Source organism: Acanthopagrus latus, chromosome 9, assembly GCF_904848185.1.
Source record: "Acanthopagrus latus isolate v.2019 chromosome 9, fAcaLat1.1, whole genome shotgun sequence".
NCBI lineage: Eukaryota > Metazoa > Chordata > Actinopteri > Spariformes > Sparidae > Acanthopagrus > Acanthopagrus latus.
In genome coordinates, this window is record NC_051047.1 from 21,423,672 (window position 1) to 21,447,840 (window position 24,169).

Sequence of the window (24,169 nt, forward strand, 5' to 3'; positions counted from 1 at the left end):
AAAATGACATACAAACTGAGTAACCATGCTGTGTGATGTGTTCTATTCAAATCTTACTTACTGGTTGTTTTATGTGACCTCATTTTGTTGATGACCACTACTGAAAAATCCAACGACAGCCATTTAGACCCAAAATTATATTATAATCTTCTTTTTCTTCAGGTGCCAGCGTATAGTCCACTGTATGCACAACTTGTCTTTCCGCTTTAAAAGATAAAATTACAAGGGAGTCAATCCGAGGTTTCTTAGTCGACAACACATTTCTGGAGCTTCAGAGCAGAACAGCGTTGCAGCATTCTTCTAAACAACGGATGTCAATGATTTTTGTTATCGTTGTTTTTGACATTTTAAAATGAGTCCCCATCTATTCCAGGGGAATGTTTCACGGCTGTTTTGCTGTGAAGCTCCATAAACGTTTTGTGGACTTTTAAACTTCACCAGACTTTCCATCAGCATGGTGGTGAGTGGATGATGCCTGAATTTTCCCTTTGTGGGGGATTTAACCTTCAGTTCTAAGCTGGACCTCTCATCCAAGAGGCTTCCTCAGTTTTAGTCATTAGAGCCACCTGTGAGTCGTTGACTCAACCAACCAACTGGTGGGTCCAGGTGTGAATGGGTGTTAAGCTGTCTCATTGTAGGTGGGTGATAAGTAGTGTCAAATGCCACCTCCTCTGTTCAAAGACGGCCGTTCCACTTTGAAGTAGATAGACTCTTAACCTTTAATGTGACATCTACAAACTGCAGAGTGTGTCCGTAGGTTTTATTGAAGAAACAAGGCCTTAAAATGTTAATCCTCATCCTGTAATTGTCACACGGTACAAACACTGCCGACATTCTTTATTATTGTGGCAAATGAGAAGTGAAAGAGGAGCTAAAAGATGAAGAGGTCACCCAAAGTGCTGCAGTTGCTTCTGTATGAATATTGTTCCACTCTTACTAACTACTAAAGTCTTACCGCTTGTATGTCTTACAGTCTGTGGTAACCCACACGACAGTAGCTGCAGCCTTTGCTGTGCTGATGCCCTCTCTGCCTTTCTTGCACCGGATGGGGGTCATGCTCATGGAAACCTCATATTGTAGTTCAAGCAGCACTGTTGATGTGTAAACTTCTGCAAACAATTTGTAGTGCTCAAACAGCACATGTGGCCACGGAAACTATGGTAGGATTAAAAATTGCTAAGCTGGAACCTCGATTTCTCACCTGTCTCTGTTGGACTATCGCTTAAATGTTTCCTTTTCATTTCAACATTTAACAAACCTGTCATACGTGCTTGACATCAAAAGATGAATTCCAACTCATTTACTCAAAATGACTGTGCTGCCGAAGATCCCAGCCTTATCTCATCAACGGTTAGGTTGCAGATCCACCTGAGCCGTTCATGTTATCTGGAAAATGTCGTGTCCAGCAGCCTCAAATAACATTAGTGTAATTTTCATATGGCCATCTGCCCCGTCAACATGGCCCCACAAAATGCCTTTCTGCTGCAGCTGAGCGAGTGCAATATTTCATAACGATCCTGCAGCAATATAATATTTTCACACATCAAAGCCTGCTTCAGCTCCACCTATTCAGACTTGTGGGAGTGCTTTAGCTGCAAAAAACGTGAGATGCCCCGGTAAACAAAAAGGATTGGCATCGACCCTGTCTAAATAGACAATCACTTGTCTCCAGATCACATTTATACTGAACAATTAAAACCACAACTTATATTACCTCAAACATACACAGTCCACAAACTGTCACATGTTCTGGAAAAGGCATCTGCTAAATGTCTTATTGTGTCATCTGAAAAGAACTTGTCTGTCACTGTGGCCAAACTGTTCAGTTCACCCAGATGAATTTCATTTTGCTGTTCATTCAGTACAGCCAGTCAATGGTTACTTTCACGAACAGAAACTACCCAGCATGCACTCCTCGATCTGAACCTCAAAGATATTCTGATTGGCCTGTCCTGATATAGTTGGGGGTGCGTGGAGTAACAGAGCTCGTTGTTTCTAGCACACCTGCCCACAAAGTTTCCGTTGTGTGAGGTGGAGGGCTGACCACAAATGGTGGTCGGGAAGCAAGCATGACTGTTCAGCAGGCACTCCTCAGTTTGAACCTCAAAAATATCCTGATTGGCCAGGACACATGTATGTTGTGGGGAAATTAAAATAGATCGTCTTTCCGGCACACTTAAAACCATTGGGTTGATTATCCGAGAGAAGGGTCATTGCAGCACAGACACAATACTAAACATCCTTTCAGTTTGGTGTTTTTTACTCATTTGTACCCTGTATTGTTTGTGCTTTGACTCAACACTGGGTCAATGTTAACCCAGTGTGTGTAGGAAGGTTAACATCAGACCCATACTGAGTCTACTGAGCATCTTATATATAATAATAGCAGCTTTTATAGAATTTATTCTTATTCTTAATTTCAAACACTTGTAATCTAACAATAAAAATATTCAAGTTTTTGTCATTTGTTACACATTACTTCCAAATGTATTTGTGCCCATCTAAGCTAATTATGAACTATAGGAAGTTTTAAAATGTGAGTTCTCAGTGGTAAGAATAAGAACAGTTAATGTCCTCAACGTCACACAGTAGATACAGTGGAAATATGGCACACAAGGCCGAGAGCTCCCTTGTAATGTCAAACTCAAGTCATGACAATTCATAAACATCACTTTTCTGAATGCATAGTCAGACATCATTCTTCCTCATTTTCTTTAGCTTGTAGCCAAGCATATCATGACCCTTCCACTGGCATTTTCTGCAGTAAAAAGCTCACTTGAGTTTTAAAAAATTAAACTTTAAGAACTCAGTAGAGTGCTTCACGTTTACATTATTGGTGATTGCGTGTGCCACCAACTCAAGTGACAAGTTGACAGTTTTGGATGGTTTTATAGGAGGGACTCGCTCATGCTGCAAGGTGTGATCTTACGTCTGGTTTGCAAGAATGATTTTGACACCAGCCCACAAAGTTTCCGTTGTGTGAGGTGGAAGGCTGACTACAAAAGGTGGTCGGGGGGAAGCGCTGCCATCCAGACTGTTGAGCATTGACTTCTACCTGACGACCATGATCCACGCATACTGCATAATACTTCTCCTTCAGCTGCTCTCCCCTACTGGTAAGGAGGAAATGACTGTAAAATATAATTGAGTTTTAAGCCTACATAATAGGTTGGAATAAAGTGTCTTTATATTAATTTGACTGTTAAGGATTTTCATTTTATAATCTGTGCTTTAATGTACGTTCTCTCATCATGTAAGGGGCTTCTGAGAGTGGAATCGTGAATGGCAAAGTCACAAAGCCTCATTCCAGACCCTACATGGCATCAGTCCAGCTTCATGGACAACACTCATGTGGAGGGATTCTTATTCGAGAGGACTTTGTCCTGACTGCTGCACACTGTGAACAGTAAGTTAAAGAAGACTTTCTTTGACACAATCAGTTAAAATCCTAATGGGTACTACTTATTTAGTAAGTATTCAGTAAGGTAATTGTTGTATTCCCATCACTGATTACTTGACATTTATATAATATTCCCTACTTGCCCTTAATTGTTTAATGTTGTATCATTCATACATCACATTATAGTTTAGGTAAAAGAGATATTTTCATTTGTATTTCAAAGTCAGTCAGTGTAGCTATATTAGACTTAAATTAGATAATCAAGGTTTTTCAGTCCCTTCCAAATGTTAAGTGCCAAGAATAATTGACAAGTAAATTATTTTACATTGCTTATTGTTACATTTGTTCCCTTGTTTTTCAGGCCAGAAACAATGACAGTGGTTCTTGGAGCACATAACATAAGCAAGACAGAGAAAAGTCAACAATGGATCAATGTGGCGAAGTACATTAAACATCCGAAATACAATGGAAAATATGATTATGACATCATGTTACTGAAGGTAAACAAAACTGTGTAAAAGTTCATCTAAAACATAAATGTTAAAGTGATTGATTTCTGTGTAAAGTAGTGTGTATAATGTAGTTGTCTTTTGTAGAGTTAAAGCTGCACAAAGTGATTTAACACATTTGCAGAGGAGCTGGTGAGGATGTGGGGTCGACATGCTTTAGCTAAAACCTCAATGTTGCTTTAAGAGGAAATAAACACACATTGAATCATCTGACAGATACATTGTTAAAACAACAAAAGAAGCAAACTACTGTGGTTTCCAGTCTTCCTCTGCTCTCTTATACAGTTGGAAAAGAACGCCACGCTGAATAAGTTTGTGAAAACTATTGGACTACCGAGGAAAAAAGGGAAAATCCCAGCCAACATTAAATGCACCGTGGCAGGATGGGGCAGAACTGGACATGACAAGCCCGCCTCAGATGTGCTGAAGGAGAACACGGAGAAGCTGCAATTCAACTTTGAGTGCAGACATATATGGCAACAGTACTTTGATGACGATAGCATGATTTGCACCAAATTCACCAGAAAGGCGGGAGGGGTATGCCAGGTAAACCTGAATCAAGTACACGTACTATTATAAACGACAAAACACATCCATAGTGCTTCAAACATGGAGAGAACGTTTCTTTTCCTTTTTTCTGGACAAACAGCTAAATTCAATCATTCTGTTACCTATTTCATAGGGTGATTCCGGCGGACCACTCATCTGCAACAACAAGCCTCAGGGTATAACAGCTTTCATCCTTAAAGATGATTGTAACAATCCCAAGTGGCCCCATGTCTTCACTAAAGTCAATGCCTTTATCCCCTGGATTATGGAAGTGCTGAAGGGAAAGAGGAATGTTGCATGAGCCACTTGTTCAGAAGCCAGGAATACTTCCCTTTCTTCACTTACTTACTGAACATGGATTAGTAAAGCAAATATTTACAAACAATACACTTGTACCCTGTATTGTTTGTGCTTTGACTCAACACTGGGTCAGTGTTAACCCAGTGTGTGTAGGAAGGTTAACATCAGACCCATACTGAGTCTACTGAACATCTACATATAATAACAGCAGCTTTTATAGAATGAATTATTTTCTATTTTTCAAACAACAAATTGCTTGTAATTTAATAAAGAAAACTAAAAAATTCCAGCAAGAATTTTTGGTAATTTTTAACAAGCTACTTCCAAATGTATTTGTGCCCATCTCTGCTTAATTACGAGGTATAAGAAGTTTTAAAATGTGAGTTAAGACTCAGTGGTAAGCAATAAGAACAGTTAATGTCCTCAACTTCACATTAAAAAAGTCAGGTGGACTGTTTTTTGTGACCTGTCGCTGTCTTGACTGGTAACTGACTGACAACTGGGAGTATAAATCTTCATTTATTGGATCACAGCCATCAAGATAAAATTCAATATTTTACAGCACAAGATCTGAAGTAAGTAGGCTGTGTGAGCTGGGCTGCTAATTTTCTGTCATGTGTGTCTTTAGGCCACATGATCCCTGTAGCTCCATCTAGTGGTCAGTGGACACACTGGGCATATGGCACACAAGGCCTCGAGCTCCCTTGTAATGTCAAACTCAAGTCACGAATTCATAAAAATCACTGAATGGATAATCAGACATTATTCTCTCTCATTTCCTGAGGTTGTAGTATATCACCACTCTCCCACTGGGACTTTCTGCAGTAAAAAGCTCACCTGAGGTTTCAAAAATTCAACTGAAACAGATTCTAATCTACTCCCACATATCACACCAAGATCCAGAAATCCACAATGTCTCTAAAGTTAGCTTAGTTCGCCAGGTTTAAGTTTAGGGCAGCAGAACGATTTTGCTTGTTTCCACCTTCTCTTAATGCTAAATTTTAAAACTGCACTCAAACTCTCGGCTGCATTTGTTAGTCTGTCTTTTGGAAAAACCATGTAGCGTAATTCTAAACAGGAAGATACGCTATGAGTGGTGTATGTGTGTGTGTAGGTCAGTGTTAACACCTTTGCTCACTTTGTGGTTAATGCCGCCTTTTCGCAGTGTTTCATTTTCCTTTAACCTGAACTCTCTGTTTAGAGTAAATGTAGCCTATGATGACAAAAAATATATGTTTTTGATTATCTAAAGTAAATATGGACCTTTCTGACACTTGACCAAGAAAAAGATTGCACAAGTAGACAGATCACAAATCTAAAACTGTAAAACTTTACAGATTTCTGATCAAAAATAGTTCATTTTAGCTGTAATATCAAAACAAATTCCCACATGTAGAGGCACACAGGAACAGACGCTGCATGTTGTGTATAATTGTGTTTAAATCAGTAGAGTGCTTCACGTTTACATTATTGGTGATTGCGTGTGCCACCAACTCAAGTGACAAGTTGACAGTTTTGGATGGTTTTATAGGAGGGACTCGCTCATGCTGCAAGGTGTGATCTTACGTCTGGTTTGCAAGAATGATTTTGACACCAGCCCACAAAGTTTCCGCTGTGTGAGGTGGAAGGCTGACTACAAAAGGTGGTCGGGGGGAAGCGCTGCCATCCAGACTGTTGAGCATTGACTTCTACCTGACGACCATGATCCACGCGTACTGCGTAATACTTCTCCTTCAGCTGCTCTCCCCTACTGGTAAGGAGGAAATGACTATAAACTATAACTGAGTTTTAAGCCTTTTGTATGGCTACAGAATAGGTTGGAATAAAGTATCTTTATATAAATTTGACCATTTAGGATTTTTCATTTTGTAATCTGCGCTTTAATGTACGTTCTCTCATCATGTAAGGGGCTTCTGAGAGTGGAATCGTGAATGGCAAAGTCACAAAGCCTCATTCCAGACCCTACATGGCATCAGTCCAGCTTCATGGACAACACTCATGTGGAGGGATTCTTATTCGAGAGGACTTTGTCCTGACTGCTGCACACTGTGAACAGTAAGTTAAAGAAGACTTTCTTTGACACAATCAGTTAAAATCCTAATGGGCACTACTTATTTAGTCAGTATTTAGTAAGGTAATTATTGTATTCCCATCACTGATTACGTGTCATTTACACATGATTCCTTCCTTGGTCTCATTAGTTAAGTGCTAAGGATAATTAACAGGCACATGTTTTTACACTGCTCATTGTGACATCTGTTACCTTGTTTTTCAGACCAGAAACAATGACAGTGGTTCTTGGAGCACATAACATAAAAAAGAAAGAGAAAAGTCAACAACAGATCAATGTGGCGAAGTACATTAAACATCCAAAATACAATGGAAAATTTGATTATGACATCATGTTACTGAAGGTAAACAAAACTGTGTAGAAGTGTTAAATACATTTCTGTGTAAAGTACTTTGTATAATGTAGTCGATGCCATTATCTTCTTTCTGGTTTCTCTGCACAAAGTGATTTTACACATTTGCAGAGGAGCTGGTGAGGATGTGGGGTCGACATGCTTTAGCTAAAACCTCAATGTTGCTTTAAGAGGAAATAAACACACATTGAATCATCTGACAGATACATTGTTAAAACAACAAAAGAAGCAAACTACTGTGGTTTCCAGTCTTCCTCTGCTCTCTTATACAGTTGGAAAAGAACGCCACGCTGAATAAGTTTGTGAAAACTATTGGACTACCGAGGAAAAAAGGGAAAATCCCAGCCAACATTAAATGCACCGTGGCAGGATGGGGCAGAACTGGACATGACGAGCCCGCCTCAGATGTGCTGAAGGAGAACACGGAGACGCTGCAATTCAACTTTGTGTGTGAACAGATATGGAAACAGTACTTTGATGACGATAGCATGATTTGCACCAAATTCACCAGAAAGGCGGGAGGGGTATGCCAGGTAAACCTGAATCAAGTACACGTACTATTATAAACGACAAAACACATCCATAGTGCTTCAAACATGGAGAGAACGTTTCTTTTCCTTTTTTCTGGACAAACAGCTAAATTCAATCATTCTGTTACCTATTTCACAGGGTGATTCCGGCGGACCACTCATCTGCAACAACAAGCCTCAGGGTATAACAGCTTTCATCCTTAAAGATGATTGTAACAATCCCAAGTGGCCCCATGTCTTCACTAAAGTCAATGCCTTCATCCCCTGGATTATGGAAGTGCTGAAGGGAAAGAGGAATGTTGCATGAGCCACTTGTTCAGAAGCCAGGAATACTTCCCTTTCTTCACTTACTTACTGAACATGGATTAGTAAAGCAAATATTTACAAACAATACACTTGTACGCTGTATTGTTTGTGCTTTGACTCAACACTGGGTCAGTGTTAACCCAGTGTGTGTAGGAAGGTTAACATCAGACCCATACTGAGTCTACTGAACATCTACATATAATAACAGCAGCTTTTATAGAATGAATTATTTTCTATTTTTCAAACAACAAATTGCTTGTAATTTAATAAAGAAAACTAAAAAATTCCAGCAAGAATTTTTGGTAATTTTTAACAAGCTACTTCCAAATGTATTTGTGCCCATCTCTGCTTAATTACGAGGTATAAGAAGTTTTAAAATGTGAGTTAAGACTCAGTGGTAAGCAATAAGAACAGTTAATGTCCTCAACTTCACATTAAAAAAGTCAGGTGGACTGTTTTTTGTGACCTGTCGCTGTCTTGACTGGTAACTGACTGACAACTGGGAGTATAAATCTTCATTTATTGGATCACAGCCATCAAGATAAAATTCAATATTTTACAGCACAAGATCTGAAGTAAGTAGGCTGTGTGAGCTGGGCTGCTAATTTTCTGTCATGTGTGTCTTTAGGCCACATGATCCCTGTAGCTCCATCTAGTGGTCAGTGGACACACTGGGCATATGGCACACAAGGCCTCAAGCTCCCTTGTAATGTCAAACTCAAGTCACGAATTCATAAAAATCACTGAATGGATAATCAGACATTATTCTCTCTCATTTCCTGAGGTTGTAGTATATCACCACTCTCCCACTGGGACTTTCTGCAGTAAAAAGCTCACCTGAGGTTTCAAAAATTCAACTGAAACAGATTCTAATCTACTCCCACATATCACACCAAGATCCAGAAATCCACAATGTCTCTAAAGTTGGCTTAGTTCGCCAGGTTTAAGTTTAGGGCAGCAGAACGATTTTGCTTGTTTCCACCTTCTCTTAATGCTAAATTTTAAAACTGCACTCAAACTCTCGGCTGCATTTGTTAGTCTGTCTTTTGGAAAAACCATGTAGCGTAATTCTAAACAGGAAGATACGCTATGAGTGGTGTATGTGTGTGTGTAGGTCAGTGTTAACACCTTTGCTCACTTTGTGGTTAATGCCGCCTTTTCGCAGTGTTTCATTTTCCTTTAACCTGAACTCTCTGTTTAGAGTAAATGTAGCCTATGATGACAAAAAATATATGTTTTTGATTATCTAAAGTAAATATGGACCTTTCTGACACTTGACCAAGAAAAAGATTGCACAAGTAGACAGATCACAAATCTAAAACTGTAAAACTTTACAGATTTCTGATCAAAAATAGTTCATTTTAGCTGTAATATCAAAACAAATTCCCACATGTAGAGGCACACAGGAACAGACACTGCATGTTGTGTATAATTGTGTTTAAATCAGTAGAGTGCTTCACGTTTACATTATTGGTGATTGCGTGTGCCACCAACTCAAGTGACAAGTTCACAGTTTTGGATGGTTTTATAGGAGGGACTCGCTCATGCTGCAAGGTGTGATCTTACGTCTGGTTTGCAAGAATGATTTTGACACCAGCCCACAAAGTTTCCGTTGTGTGAGGTGGAAGGCTGACTACAAAAGGTGGTCGGGGGGAAGCGCTGCCATCCAGACTGTTGAGCATTGACTTCTACCTGACGACCATGATCCACGCGTACTGCGTAATACTTCTCCTTCAGCTGCTCTCCCCTACTGGTAAGGAGGAAATGACTATAAACTATAACTGAGTTTTAAGGCTTTTGTATGGCTACAGAATAGGTTGGAATAAAGTATCTTTATATTAATTTGACCATTTAGGATTTTTCATTTTGTAATCTGCGCTTTAATGTACGTTCTCTCATCATTTAAGGGGCTTCTGAGAGTGGAATCGTGAATGGCAAAGTCACAAAGCCTCATTCCAGACCCTACATGGCATCACTCCAGCTTCATGGACAACACTCATGTGGAGGGATTCTTATTCGGGAGGACTTTGTCCTGACTGCTGCACACTGTGAACAGTAAGTTAAAGAAGACTTTCTTTGACACAGTTAAAATCCTAATGGGCACTACTTATTTAGTCAGTATTTAGTAAGGTAATTATTGTATTCCCATCACTGATTACGTGTCATTTACACATGATTCCTTCCTTGGTCTCATTAGTTAAGTGCTAAGGATAATTAACAGGCACATGTTTTTACACTGCTCATTGTGACATCTGTTACCTTGTTTTTCAGACCAGAAACAATGACAGTGGTTCTTGGAGCACATAACATAAAAAAGAAAGAGAAAAGTCAACAACAGATCAAAGTGGCGAAGTACATTAAACATCCAAAATACAATGGAAAATTTGATTATGACATCATGTTACTGAAGGTAAACAAAACTGTGTAGAAGTGTTAAATACATTTCTGTGTAAAGTACTTTGTATAATGTAGTCGATGCCATTATCTTCTTTCTGGTTTCTCTGCACAAAGTGATTTTACACATTTGCAGAGGAGCTGGTGAGGATGTGGGGTCGACATGCTTTAGCTAAAACCTCAACGTTGCTTTAAGAGGAAATAAACACACATTGAATCATCTGACAGATACATTGTTAAAACAACAAAAGAAGCAAACTACTGTGGTTTCCAGTCTTCCTCTGCTCTCTTATACAGTTGGAAAAGAACGCCACGCTGAATAAGTTTGTGAAAACTATTGGACTACCGAGGAAAAAAGGGAAAATCCCAGCCAACATTAAATGCACCGTGGCAGGATGGGGCAGAACTGGACATGACGAGCCCGCCTCAGATGTGCTGAAGGAGAACACGGAGACGCTGCAATTCAACTTTGTGTGTGAACAGATATGGCAACAGTACTTTGATGACGATAGCATGATTTGCACCAAATTCACCAGAAAGGCGGGAGGGGTATGCCAGGTAAACCTGAATCAAGTACACGTACTATTATAAACGACAAAACACATCCATAGTGCTTCAAACATGGAGAGAACAGTTTCCTTTATTCATGAAAAACAGCTGATCTGAATCTTTACATTGCTTATTTCATAGGGTGATTCCGGTGGACCACTCATCTGCAACAACATGCCTCAGGGTATAACAGCTTTCACCCATGAAGATGATTGTAACGATCCCGAGTGGCCCCATGTCTTCACTAAAGTCAATGCCTTTATCCCCTGGATTAAGGAAGTGCTGAAGGGAAAGAGGAATGTTACATGAGCCACTCGTTCAGAGGCCAAGAATACTTCCCTTTCTTCACTTACTTACTTAACATGGATTAGTAAAGCAAATATTTAGAGAGAATTAATGGTCTTAGTTTTGAAAAATAATTCATTAAGCTGGATTTTGTGAATGCCCTGTACGCGGACAGAAAAGCACAAATGCTCAAATTCGGAAGAATTCAAGACTTTAAATTTACAACATTTCCTTCCACATTATCTCACTGAAGCTCTACATTTCTAAAATTCCTGTACAGCTATGTACATATTCGCCTCTATAATGCTACAATTCAGTGTTTTGCAGCACAAGTTTAAGTTTTCATACAATAGCAGGTGAAATAACGGCTTTGATTTAAGAAGAAATGACAGAGAAAAAAAAGAAAAGAAAAACAGTAGGCGGTGGAGCAGGAATAGAAAGTCTGATAGTAAGTGTGATGGTTGACTCGTGGTGTACAAGCCCCAAAAGCATTACACTCAAACCACAGACCACTGCTGTCAGTCATAGTGTAGACTTTTGAAGTTGAAGCGTTTTCTGTCTGTGAAGCCCGTCATCTGCAGAGAACGTCAAAGAAATGTGCTATTTTAAACAGTTGACCTTAAAATCTCAGTTTAAAAAACTCTTTATAGCAAAAATATTGTTTGGTTTTTTTTATGACTGAAATAAAGACTAGAAATGCAAAACCGGCTCACCTGACTTGGATCTCTTGTGAAATATCTTTTCTCTATTACCTGTTGTTAGGAGAAAGGTTCAGATTGTGAGGTTAAAGTCTTCTTAAATACAAAGTATAAGTAATAATTAGTAAAACGTGATGGTTTCCGCTCCCCTCATTAAATCCACACCAGAGAGAGTCTATGTGTGTAAATCTCCTTCTTGATAAAAACAATCTTGAAAGAAACAGAAAATAAACTGTAGGTGACAGAACTCTGGGTTTCTCACCTTGTCAAAGAACCTGCTAAGTTTCACTGCATTTGAGGTGCCTGCAGCGAGGTATCTGGGGTTGGTGCAGTCCTGGGAAAACATAATAGCACTTCAGCCACAAACCTCAGAGAAAGTTCTTCTGTCTCAGGAGAAAACTTGACTCATTATGTGGTGAGTGTGATCAGAGCTTCTTTTCAGATCGTTCTGATCACATATGGGGTTTTTTTGTAGAGAAAATGACAAAAATAAGAAATCTATATCTGTCTCCCAGGATGTCTTCTTTCATACTACCACTAGATGTCAGCAAAGGTAGACATTTTCATACTATACACATAGTGACTATGATGTGACTAGAAGCCTATTTGTTTTTCCTGAATAGGTTTTTGCTATTAAAAAAAAAGCTATAGCACATAAGGCTGCTGTGGCTCTATTCAATCGATTTAAAAATACGTATATATTTCTATTTCTGAGAATTAGAGAGCTCCTTTTATACACCAAATGGGTGGGTTTAGGGTCATAATACCATATTTGTCATTCTCCTACTAACTGATTTAATATTGATGTTTACTTCCCATTTCACTATTCCATAATTATCCTGTTTTCCATTCATCCCAATATCTTTGAAGCATTTCTAACTTTTCATCAAGTCAGTTTTATGTTTGGATAAGTTACTGGAGGATCTACAGGGCTGCTTGGATTAGTGAGAATCAAGTAAAAGTCTCCCTCAACGTTCTCATATTGCTCAGAAATTTAGCAGCTAAGATAAAAATAGACACTCTTCACTTTCATCTTTCAGATCATTATTTCCCGACACCGTTCTCTCTCTTTCATGCACCAGATGTCAAATAGCCCTCGGGCACTTGCGGCCTTATTTGGCTCGTCATGGTTGAACAATGTTTTTATGGAACACTTCTGTAACACAGAGCTCTGTTTTAAAGCCAAAGGGCTGGACCAAAACATCTTAATGAAGCCAGCGATGATGCAGATTTAATAGCTGAAAGAGGCTTAAGGTCAGAGCAAGTAGGGATAAACAAATGTTGGCTTACGAGATTGATCTCCTCTGCGTTGAAGTCTTCAGACAGGAAGGCCGTCCGAGTGAGAACCTCACTGCGTTTGTTCTCTGGGATCTGGTCAAACTTTGTGCCAATCAGCAGCAAAGGCACCGGGTTCTCAGCAAACTGCTCTCTATCGTAGTCCCTGCAGAGAGAAAAGGATATCAGACTCCAACATATGCAGTCACAACCTGAGATGTTTCAACTTAAAAATGTGTCAGTGCAGATAAATTTAAGTATAAACACTGAATAAATATAAAAATAAATACCAAAACCCAGGTCTACATACCCATTTGAGACTATAACTCCTGTTGGAGAAGAATCCTTGTTTAAAGCTTCTAGTGACCAGCGGTAGAGATTCTGAGAGGATTTCTTATTTGTTAAATCGTGAACCAACATAATTCCTGAAGAAAAAAAAAAATCCAGAAGTCAATACTTGCAATCATAATTGTTTCATATTCCCTTACAGTCACATAAAATCATCTTCACCGTTAACTGAATTGTAGAAGACGGCTCTGGTGCTTTTAACACTGCTGGCACTGCCAATCGATCCTCCGACATCCCAGAGTTCAATGTAGTAGGTTTTCTCCTCCGGGGTTCCCTCCTTATAGTCTTGGACCTGTGGGTGAATAAGTATATTTTAGTTATTTTAATCCTAAGAATCTGCATCAAGCAAGTGCTGCTTTCTTTATCTAACAAGACAAGAAATAAATTAGGATGTGATATTACATACTGAGACTTTATTGATCCTTGGGGAAAAATACACAAACCACAAATAACGCAGTTAAAATGTACATGTTAATGCATCAATAATTATAATCTTGTGGATTATTCTGAAATGGGTCCTTCTGACACTGTGATATATCTATTCTTACATATATCTAAGTAAAAGATCTGACTATTTATTTAACTCTACTTAATCATACACCTTTTCAATGTTAATCTCCTGAAAAAAATGTAATATGAAGTGTTTATGTAATGTATCTGATGCTGATCTTATTGAAGGGTTTGATCTTACTTACCCGGACGTCCACAGAGCAACCAACAGTCCATGATGGATTTCCTAACACCTGATTCTGACATAGCAGATGGACCAAGGAGGACTTACCTACCCCTGCAAAAACAAGAGAAAGGTGGGTGGACGACTGATCGTTTTGGTGTTGATCAATATGAATGAATTGCAAGGAAGGACACATATTTTGGCTTCAGTCCCTTTTCAGTATTGATATAGGACTAGCTCTGAGAATTCACTACTGCCGATTACAAGGCAACGAAGACGTGGATATATATATAGACTTTTATATGACAACAAACATTCACTGAAAAAACGTATCAGTTTAAAATATCCTTCGGTTCCATCAAAGCATATACCATACACAGCATAAGTAAATATCTCTTCTGGACTTTTGGGAGTCACTCTTTGATTCGGCATATATGTTTCTTTAAAATATCAACGTTTGGTGTCGATTCGTCTTAAACTAAACAGTGTCCTTACACGCAAATGCACAAAATGGGCCAGCAGCGACCACTGTGAAAAAATAATGCGTTTAAATCAAACATTACTTGCCGGCCCTAAACACAAATTCAACAACAGACACGACCATAATGTTGCGTCAGGTGCTAGGTGCATTGGCTCACAGCAATAGACTTCTGTAATGAGTTTTAAGTCTCTAAATTGAAGATTAAAAGGGTTGGAAACCAGAGGACATTTGCCGAGAATAAACATATGCCGTTATGAACAAGCATACACTTTTCTGTAAAAGTCTGAATTGAGAAAAATGGTAGTTAACTTACCAGAATCTCCTAAAACCAACACTTTTACCCTGTCAAGAGAAGCCATTTTTTGGTGACAGCGGCGACCCAGAAGAAAATAGTGAAAACCCTGCCTGTGTATCTATTGGTCAAATCTGATTGGTTACAAAGCGACGTCGAGAAAGCGAAGCCATTCGTCAATATCTACATCAATCAACATTTCTTGGTTTCTATTGGCTGGTAAGGGCAAATGAAGAGAACCTTTGTTGCAGTTTTAGGTTTTGTTTCCGGGGTTGTCTTTTCAGCATAAGTCAGGAAGCATGCTAGCTAACCTAACAGTTTAAGAACTGAGAAGATCAAATGTTTCAGTCGAATTATAGATGTCTTTATTAAAGGCAAACGTGCGTACTCTGAAATGACTTAAGGAAGCGGTGACTTTAGCCGAAGAGAGCGGTAAAGAGTGTCAGGTAATGTTGGCATCAAGTGGCTAACGGTTTTCTGCAAACTAGCTAGCTAACTTCATTTTTTCTTAGTTAGCGTTGGGTAACACTGGCAAACTATACGTAAACCTAACGAGTAACTTGTAAAAGCAGTTTGTATGTTATTTATCAACTATAATATCCTCACCAGTAGGTACAGCCATCATGCTGCATCAATCTCTTTTGTTTACTTTTGTTAGAGTTAGCTAATGGTAAGCTAAGTTATGTTGCTGCTATCCATCAGCCAGTCTGACAGTGTAGTCAAATCTGGCAACCCTGAGTGTATAATAGCACAAAACACCAGGATCTGTTGATATAAATTTAAAGGCAGAGATAATGCCTTTATAGAAATTCTTAAAGGAAACCATAAAGTAAGATCAGGTACAGAGTAGACCCCATGAATTCATGCTACCTCTGAATTTAACTTTATATTTCTTAAAAGCTTTGTTTGATTAATTTGCCTACCTGCTGATTTATGTATCATGGTGTGTCTGAAGTCCTTGCCTGCTGTCTCAGATCTTTACTCAGGAGGTCTCATCTCTCTATTTAGGTCAAGATGATAGAACCAGAGCTTCTGACTGAGGTCCCTGCTTCACTCAAGCGGCTAGCCAAGCAGGTCGTAAGGGGTTTCTATGGAGTGGAACATGCCTTGGCCCTGGATGTGCTTATCCGCAACCCATGTGTACGTGAGGAGGACATGCTGGAGCTGCTGAAGTTTGACCGCAAACAGCTGCGCTCAGTGCTCAACACCCTGAAGGCAGACAAGTTTGTCAAGTGCCGCATGAGAGTGGAGACGGCTCCTGATGGCAAGACAACGCGGCACAACTACTACTTTATCAACTACAGGTGGGCTGGACACAGTCACACACTATAACTTCCCCTCAGTTCCAGGTAGAGTTTTAATTGAAGTACTACAACACTAGAGACAATAAATTACATATAAGAGAATAGCTACCAGGTGGTCTTCACTTCAAAGAAAAACGAACCGTTTTTCTGTTATCCACATTAAAAAAGATTTCTCCTCTCATGTCAATAACAACCTCTGTATTTTTTTGTTTTTTTAGGGTACTCGTCAATGTGGTCAAGTATAAATTGGATCACATGCGCCGGCGCATTGAGACAGATGAGCGAGACTCCACCAACCGTGCCTCCTTCAGGTGCCCCTGCTGCTTCTCCACTTTCACTGACCTAGAAGCCAACCAGCTGTTTGACCCCATGACAGGTAAACCTCTAGAAATCTCAGTTGGTGGTGTTGACGTTGGGGTGACACAGTCAAATGATCGCAGTTCTGTTGTGCAGTTGTCCTAGGCAGAAAAATGAATTGTAGATGAGGTAAACAGCGTTGAAATGTCGTCTCAATGTCTGTCAACTGTTGGTGGGGACATTCACATATATAGGGAAGTAAAGCTAAATAACCATTGTATCAGGGTAAGCTGACATAAGAAGGGCATGACCATTACATTTGAGTCACCAAATGCTTATGTTTTAATCATTCCCAACTTGAGTGAATGGATATATGCAGTATCCATGTTACATAGAAAATGTGGTTTAAAATTTTGTTACAAAGGCCTGAAGAAATACATTTACTAATAGTAAACTACTGTTGGTTCGAAAACCAACACAGCAATATGTAAGGAAGTTGTAATCCTCCAAACAGTATCTATATGTACGGTATCCAGTTTTCTCTTAATTGAAAAAAACAGATTCCCTGATTAACAAATGCTGAAATATATTGATAAATGATTTTATGGGGTCTGGGTTCAAGACTATGGTATAAATGTAATTTTCTGTCAGTTATCTATTGTAGAAGAACACTGTTTATTTAATACTACTACTTTAATACTAATAATACTAGTTTATTTTGTATAATCCTGACCTTTAGGAGAGCCTTTTATCTGAAGTGTTTTCATTCATAAACTGCATTCATTCTGGAGTCTTCAAAAACGAAGGCACCTGCCACCAGGTTGATTACAAGTCAATAAAGGGTTGTGCCGCACAACCACTGGAGGGCACCAAAGACAGGATTTTAAGGGATGTTAAGGTGCACCTAAATTTAGATCTTTCCTTTTCATTGGGTGAGTCATTTTTGCAAATAGTCAATTTGACTGGATTGAATATATGTCTGTAGTGTATTTTGCAGTTGGGCCCATCACATATTTTTTCCAATATGATCCTGGCAGACTGACCAGCAGAAGCTGAATAAATTAGATATGATTTAAAATCCTTTATATCTTCTTATACTAAGCTAATGTCAACTGAATAAATCATTGTTTTACCTGCAAAGAAACATGATGTTATAAACTTAATTTAATGCACTGAACCCTGTATACATCATCTTAAAATATAGTGTATTACAACCGGTGTGCTAAAAGCCTTGTTTTTTGATAAATGTAAAAATGTGTTCTGTTTTACTGTGAAATATAGAGTATCAAACTGTGTCCCAGCTGTGTAATACCGAAAATCCTAAAAATGCCATCATAGCACGCCGAGGAGACCAGATTTAAAGCCCATCACTGCAGAAAATTAGATCAAAGAAGAAGAAAAACTGCATATTGCACACAAATGCTGGTATAAAGTAGAAGAAAGTCATGCTCAAGTCTTACATGATATTTGAAATGAAAACAGAAATATGCACAATATTTCCATACTGGATAAAAACATTTAATAGCCAGTGTAAGTTACAGCTTCCAGGTGCTGTTTTGAAACTGTCGGCATCTTCCCCCGATGCATCTATAATTATCTTGCCAAATCCTCCGCACTTGTCTCTTGTTTCAACGTATGTCAACCGTTATCAAATGTTGCTGTAGAGGCAGTAATCCTGCACCCTGACAGAGGCTGACAAAAGGAATACCTGGAGCTTACGTAGTGGTTGTCAGATAGACTGGTTGCTTCTTCAGGGCCAGCAACACTCAGTTTTACCACACTGAGATGGGAAATGACATTACTGGTCTCCCAGCTAATTCTGACCCACAAAGTAGTGCCAGAAACCCTCCAGCTCAGGAATATTCACACTTTGCTATATGACTTTAAGCTCCCCTTTTTGTAGGATTTGCATGTTCTTCCTCATTCTACCTGACGTGTAGTTCCACCCAGCTTTCGGGCTGAAAAATAGCATTTTTTAATTTGTACGTAAAACATGACTTAAACTATCTGTGACAGTTTGCTCTCTCTCGAAGGATCTTTTAGACTTGTGGGAATGCTAATATCTAAGGGGCAACCCAGCTTAAGTTTGTGATATAGATAGGGGCATGTTCTTTACCTCGACCCCGCATAGCATGACTCTGTGTTGTTCACTTGTATTATAAACACTCTCTCTGGTATCCGAATACTTGGAATTTGCTTAAAAAAATATATCAGTTTATCAGAATATATTATTATTATTATTATAATTATTATTATTATCATTATTATCATTATTACTGTTGTTGTTTTCCAGCAAGTTGCTTTATCTCCAAATAATGGAAATGTCCTTGCAGCGATAATGGGTTTCATTCCATCACACATGTACAATAGCAACATACGACCGGCACATCTCCTTCTGGCGCTCTCTCCCTCTTGGCCTCTCCACACACACACACTCATTCCGTTTCTTTCTCACACACACACACACACACACACACACACACACACAGATAGAAGGCAGACATGGGGTCTGTGTAATGCTGGAACAGTTCCCATTATTGAAACTGAAATCAGCCAGAGAAGCAGATGGCCTTACATGCCCTTTTCTTACTGCAAGGAAGCAAGTGCAGTGCAAACTAGGTCCCATGGTCTAGCCTGAGGGTCTGCAGTTTTCCTCGCTTGCATCTCAACATCCATTCAGTTTTATTTCACAAAATGAAACATGAGACAATACTGAACAGGCCAAGTGCACCAAATGAAATATGATGTCAACAAGAAGATGCAGTAACTCCAAAAAGCACAAACGTGTGTTTTCATCCCCTGCATATGACAAATGTAAACTAAATAAAGATAAGTCCGTGTCGTTGTTTTGTCCGGCTGGGATTCCAGGAATAACTTAAACGTGCAAGGTCCATTTTGTCATTTTGCCAACAGACACTTGGCTTATGCTGCACGTCACAGCCCTGTCAGTCACTGTCTGTCTGAAAATAGAAACTTCAGAACTTGCTACTTCCAAAATAAGGCTTGATTAGTCAAAGCTTGTCATGTTGGGGCTTGTTTGCTTATTGTTGCCATTGTTGTTGCCGTTTGTTTTGTTGGGGATGTGTCACCTACAGACATCCTGTAAATGTAAAGGGATTTGACAGTCTTTACACTGTTATGTTAATGTATATTCCTAATGTTAGTCTATAAATGACCTACATCGCGGTTGCTCGATTGGGTTCAAGTAAGATTCTTAGTTGGGTTTAAAATGGGGAATGGAACAAATTCACAAATTCAATGTCAGCCATTGGATGTGTGTAGTCTGCATAAAGTTCCCAAATCACACTAAGTGGTACAGGTTTATATGGTATACAGTTCTTCTAAAAATGTATATACACTGTTAGTAATAATAAATATATAAGGGATATAAATTTATGTCCTGGTTCTTTGTTGGCAATCTGAATAGAAAAACAAGCACAAGTATTGGGGAATACTGCTACTCTCACACCTGCAAGTGTCTTTTGCAAAGTTCTCCATCTTACTTGATTGTGCTTAACCCATAGGTTCATTTCGCTGCACCTTCTGTCAGACGGAGGTAGAAGAGGATGAGTCCGTCTGTCCCGATGCCAGGACGCTGGTGGCTCGCTTCAACGAGCAGATCGAACCCATCTATGCGCTGCTACGTGAGACCGAAGATGTGAACTTGTCCCATGACTTGCTGGAGCCTGAGCCCTCTGAGATCCCCGCCCTCAAACAGAGGTCAGTTTCTGAAAGAAAAAAACTAATTTATAGTCACCATAGAGAGATGGCATCCGAAGAGAGAGAGTGCTGCAGGGACGACACATTTTTTTTCCCCCTAGTCGTCAACTGTAGATGGAAAAACATCCAATAATTTGTTTATTTAGTTGCTTAAACCACAGAAAGTATTAATTGTAAGTAATTTATAATGAAGAAAGAGGAAAGATGGCAATTATTTCAAAATTGTGATAGTGTGAAATAATGGGAATTCAGCACTGTTAACAGCAATCATAGCCGCAGTGATTTTGGCTCTCTTTGTACCAAAGTGGAATTAGCTTGAGTTCATTACACACTCTCAGTTTTCCCATGCTTATACATGTACCAATCCAGCTGTTGAAGGTCATTGTTTAAAGTGTATTTTCTGAATCTCCAGCCGTGAACGTGCTGCAGCAGCTGGAGCAAATGCTGGCGGCCCACACCGTGAAGCTTGGTCCACCAAAGGCTCCTCCTATGCTGACCTGTACACTCAGAATGTGGTCATCAGCATGGAGGAGCACGAAGAACAGCTGAAGGCGGCCAGTGAGGGCAAGGCACCTAAGGAGAGGCCTGTGTGGTTGACCCAGAGCACCGTGCAGGGTGCTTACAACGACGCGGACGCCCTCAAGAACCGTAAGTGAAGTTTTCTGCGAAAACATCCAGTCAATATGTCACTTTCACACTAATGTTGTATGTTTATTTCTCCCAAAAGATCTAATGTCGTCCGTACTGTAATAATGACTTTTTCTTTAAGAGAAGCTGGTATTGTTGAACTCAAAGAAATACCACATTTGTGATGATTTCAGTGACATTAATCACAATTGCTTGTTTGTGGTAAAGCTTGCTGAACGCACTGGGTTTTCCAGAAAACAGTCGAGCACCTTTGACTGCTCTTCTGTGACCATCTCTTTGTAGTCAATACAGACTGTTGCAGGTCAGCCCAGGTTATCTGCCTCTGTCAGAGCGGTCCCTCACCAGGCTATCGTATTCTGACATTGTTTCCCCACTCAAGGGCATGCAGCAATCAGGCCTGGCCAGACTCCCATTGAACCATAATTGCTTAATTGAAATAATCAGTGGCTTGATGAGTGCATGACTGAGCAAGGATTGCTCATTAATAAAATCCAGTCCTGTGGAAATTGCATGAATTATGCCTTCCAAACATCCTGTCTCATAGGTGTGTCTGCATCTGTCTGGAATGATGTTGGGGCCTGGAAACAGACGATGTGGACCAGTTGATGGGGTTTAAATGAAGCTTCTGTTTAGATTCTGACCTTAAATAAAGTAATGCTTGATGATCCCATGAGGGAGAACCAACTGGTTGAAAGCACGCTTTAAAAACGTTTTAAAATTTCCTAAAACGGCCTCAAGAAAAAAATATTTAATTAGTACATTTTCCTCATATTTTTGATTTTGTTTCCACAGATGGAGACGTTGGACCCGGAGCTCAGGATGGAGCAGCTGGTCTTGGAATTGGCCAGTCAGACGAAAACGAGGAAGTGATGCGCGCCCTGCTCATCCACGAGAAGAGAGCCGTTGCAAGCGGAGGTGCAAGTGCAGCGAGCGCCGCCACCAGAGGCCTCACTTCCACCACAGCTAACGCCAGCGACTCCGACAGCGACACCAGCGAATCAGATGAAGACTCTCCGTCAAATCCTCCACCTGCCGCCGCTGCTCAGCATCGGGCAGTCGAGGACGACGAAGACGACGACGATGAGTTTGAGGAGGTTGGAGATGAGCCGATGGTGATGGTGGGAGGACGGCCGTGCTCGTACCGAGAGGTCAGCCAGAGGCCGGAGCTGGTGGAACAGATGTCTGCTCAGGAGAAGGAGGCTTACATTGAAATGGGACAAAACCTCTTCCAGGACATGTACTTCTAAATAGACACACAGTTTATATTTGCATACAAACAGGATGAAACAGTTTGATGGTTCCTGAACGTATACTTCTGCTGTGTCATACCGTCAATAAGTGATATCAGGAAATATTTTTAGATGTCTCTGCTGCTCAAGAAGTATTTACAACCCGCTTCATGCTCCTGAATTATAAAAAAAACAAAGAGGACATGCTTTGACAGTGTTGAGAAAGTGGTCACACCTTGAGTATTCTGTCCTCAGTATTTAATATTCTCAGTCAACGACCCAGAAGGGAGCTTGCCGGCTGCAGTTTGCCAACGTGTTTTGTGCTAGTTGTGTTGTCTTCATTTCATTCCAGCTCTAAGTTTAACAAGCCTGTCTTGCGCCTGTGACATTCGGCTATATATTTCAGTTCCTCCGACTCATGTGTATTACTACATTGGTTATGTTTTTGGGCTGTGAGCTCTGCCAAAGGACCTCTGAGTGCATAGCAGTACCGTGGCTGAACGTAAGCAGTGTGATACCGTAGTCTGATGCTGCTACAAGGTGTGAGAATGAGTATTTTTCTGTTTTCTTGGTTCTTCAAGTTCGTCTCGAGCAAGAGGAACGAACAAGATGAGGACAAAATGATGTACAGTAAAGCATTTGTTATTCTGAACCATCTGTAATAAAACGAAACTGCAGTACAGTATTTGTATAACAACGTGTATATGGAGTGAGTGTTTTGAACAAGAACTTGCAAGCAGTTCATGATATAGAAGTAAGAGGGATTATAACCTGGGACTATTTACAGGTGACCTTCAACATAGCAATCCATACGCATACATTAGATCTGTTATCAGCTGTTCGTTAGGAAGGCAGAGACACGGTTAAATCATCTTGTGGAAACGAGAGCTGTGCATAATTTTCAGTTCATTTTAAAACAAAAATTATAATCACCTCATTAAAACACATTTCTCTTTAGTCTGCTTTTTTTATTCTATACATAGCGTTACTGCTGTCTGCTAACGTGTGCAGGAGGTCAAACCACATTTCTCCCTCTAGTGCACAAGTTAGGCTAATGTGATGCTCTCGTTACAGTCCAGCATCAAATCCACTTCAGTACTGTGGAGGATTTGTATACTGACACGTATTAGCACCCCAGATGTTTGTGCCAGAGGATCTGATTTAACATCCATGATGCGATAAATGTAATGTGAATGATAAATCAAAAAATCTTCTTCAATTTTATAAATGTTAGACTTTAATTGCCGGTCATAATTTTTCATTTATCCCTTTAGTTATTTTGGTCAGCATGGGTTGAGCTCTTTTGTGTAAAAGTTCACAAATCTTTGAACCAAAAACTGGATGTGCTGTAATAATAACTGTCCTTACCAGTAACCGTCTTCCTGCATCTCTGCGTGGGGCCACATATACAGTACCCTTCTATTCAAACCTGCATTGCTTGAATAAGAAACAAAATTTAAAGTGATCTAAAAAAGCTTTATAATAAAGTGTCTGATACATGTAGACACTCTAACATGTTTTATAAAGTGGATCAATAAAAACAAGAATAATAAATCATTATGAATTTTCAAAAAATTGCTATGTCACAATTGCTACCCATGGTTACCAATGCATATCCACATCCTCTTCAGAATCTAGTCACAGTCACAGTTTACTCTATAATCAGGGATTGTGCTGGTGACTATAAGAAAACCGATGGTTACATCAATAATTACAGACAGTTTCATTTTCATTTATAAGAGAAATGGAGGAGAGAAAATCCCACAGCAGGGAAAAATAACATGAACTTCATTCAATTTCCGCTCCACGGTCATATCTCCCCAGTGAGACCTTTGCTGTCTTGTCGGGTCATGTCCAGGTGAAAATTATTCACTGAGGCATTCCCTGCAGGGGGTAAACACATTCCCAGTTCTGCTCCAGTTCTGCTCCAGCAGGATATGGGGATATTTTATTATGTGG

General features: G+C 39.7%; 5 protein-coding genes across 5 annotated transcripts; 4 read left to right on the top strand and 1 right to left on the bottom strand.

The window, feature by feature from the left end:
* The first annotated feature begins 2 nt into the window (after positions 1–2).
* On the top strand, positions 3–5,195 carry LOC119025549 (mast cell protease 4-like). Its single transcript, XM_037109201.1, has 6 exons — positions 3–460; positions 2,895–3,116; positions 3,259–3,406; positions 3,762–3,900; positions 4,195–4,455; positions 4,592–5,195. The coding sequence occupies exons 2-6, from the start codon at positions 3,065–3,067 to the stop codon at positions 4,757–4,759; spliced, it is 768 nt and encodes a 255-aa protein (XP_036965096.1). The 5' UTR covers positions 3–460; positions 2,895–3,064; the 3' UTR covers positions 4,760–5,195.
* Positions 5,196–6,325: 1,130 nt separating this feature from the next.
* LOC119025550 (granzyme E-like) lies at positions 6,326–8,659 on the top strand. Its single transcript, XM_037109202.1, has 5 exons — positions 6,326–6,511; positions 6,666–6,813; positions 7,034–7,172; positions 7,454–7,714; positions 7,851–8,659. The coding sequence occupies exons 1-5, from the start codon at positions 6,460–6,462 to the stop codon at positions 8,016–8,018; spliced, it is 768 nt and encodes a 255-aa protein (XP_036965097.1). The 5' UTR covers positions 6,326–6,459; the 3' UTR covers positions 8,019–8,659.
* Positions 8,660–9,614: 955 nt separating this feature from the next.
* LOC119025551 (granzyme B-like) lies at positions 9,615–11,563 on the top strand. The gene is made up of 5 exons (XM_037109204.1): positions 9,615–9,770; positions 9,925–10,072; positions 10,289–10,427; positions 10,709–10,969; positions 11,102–11,563. The coding sequence occupies exons 1-5, from the start codon at positions 9,719–9,721 to the stop codon at positions 11,267–11,269; spliced, it is 768 nt and encodes a 255-aa protein (XP_036965099.1). The 5' UTR covers positions 9,615–9,718; the 3' UTR covers positions 11,270–11,563.
* A 142-nt stretch (positions 11,564–11,705) lies between these two features.
* rabl3 (RAB, member of RAS oncogene family-like 3) lies at positions 11,706–15,111 on the bottom strand. Its single transcript, XM_037109205.1, has 8 exons — positions 15,034–15,111; positions 14,262–14,353; positions 13,729–13,858; positions 13,529–13,643; positions 13,234–13,384; positions 12,206–12,277; positions 11,959–11,997; positions 11,706–11,820 (listed from the first exon to the last, which is right to left on the bottom strand). Exons 1-8 carry the CDS (start codon positions 15,077–15,079, stop codon positions 11,764–11,766), a joined length of 702 nt encoding a protein of 233 aa, XP_036965100.1. The 5' UTR covers positions 15,080–15,111; the 3' UTR covers positions 11,706–11,763.
* A 148-nt stretch (positions 15,112–15,259) lies between these two features.
* gtf2e1 (general transcription factor IIE, polypeptide 1, alpha) lies at positions 15,260–22,907 on the top strand. The gene is made up of 6 exons (XM_037109200.1): positions 15,260–15,458; positions 16,021–16,316; positions 16,535–16,692; positions 20,138–20,333; positions 20,746–20,981; positions 21,774–22,907. Exons 2-6 carry the CDS (start codon positions 16,027–16,029, stop codon positions 22,226–22,228), a joined length of 1,335 nt encoding a protein of 444 aa, XP_036965095.1. The 5' UTR covers positions 15,260–15,458; positions 16,021–16,026; the 3' UTR covers positions 22,229–22,907.
* The last annotated feature ends 1,262 nt before the right edge of the window (positions 22,908–24,169 follow it).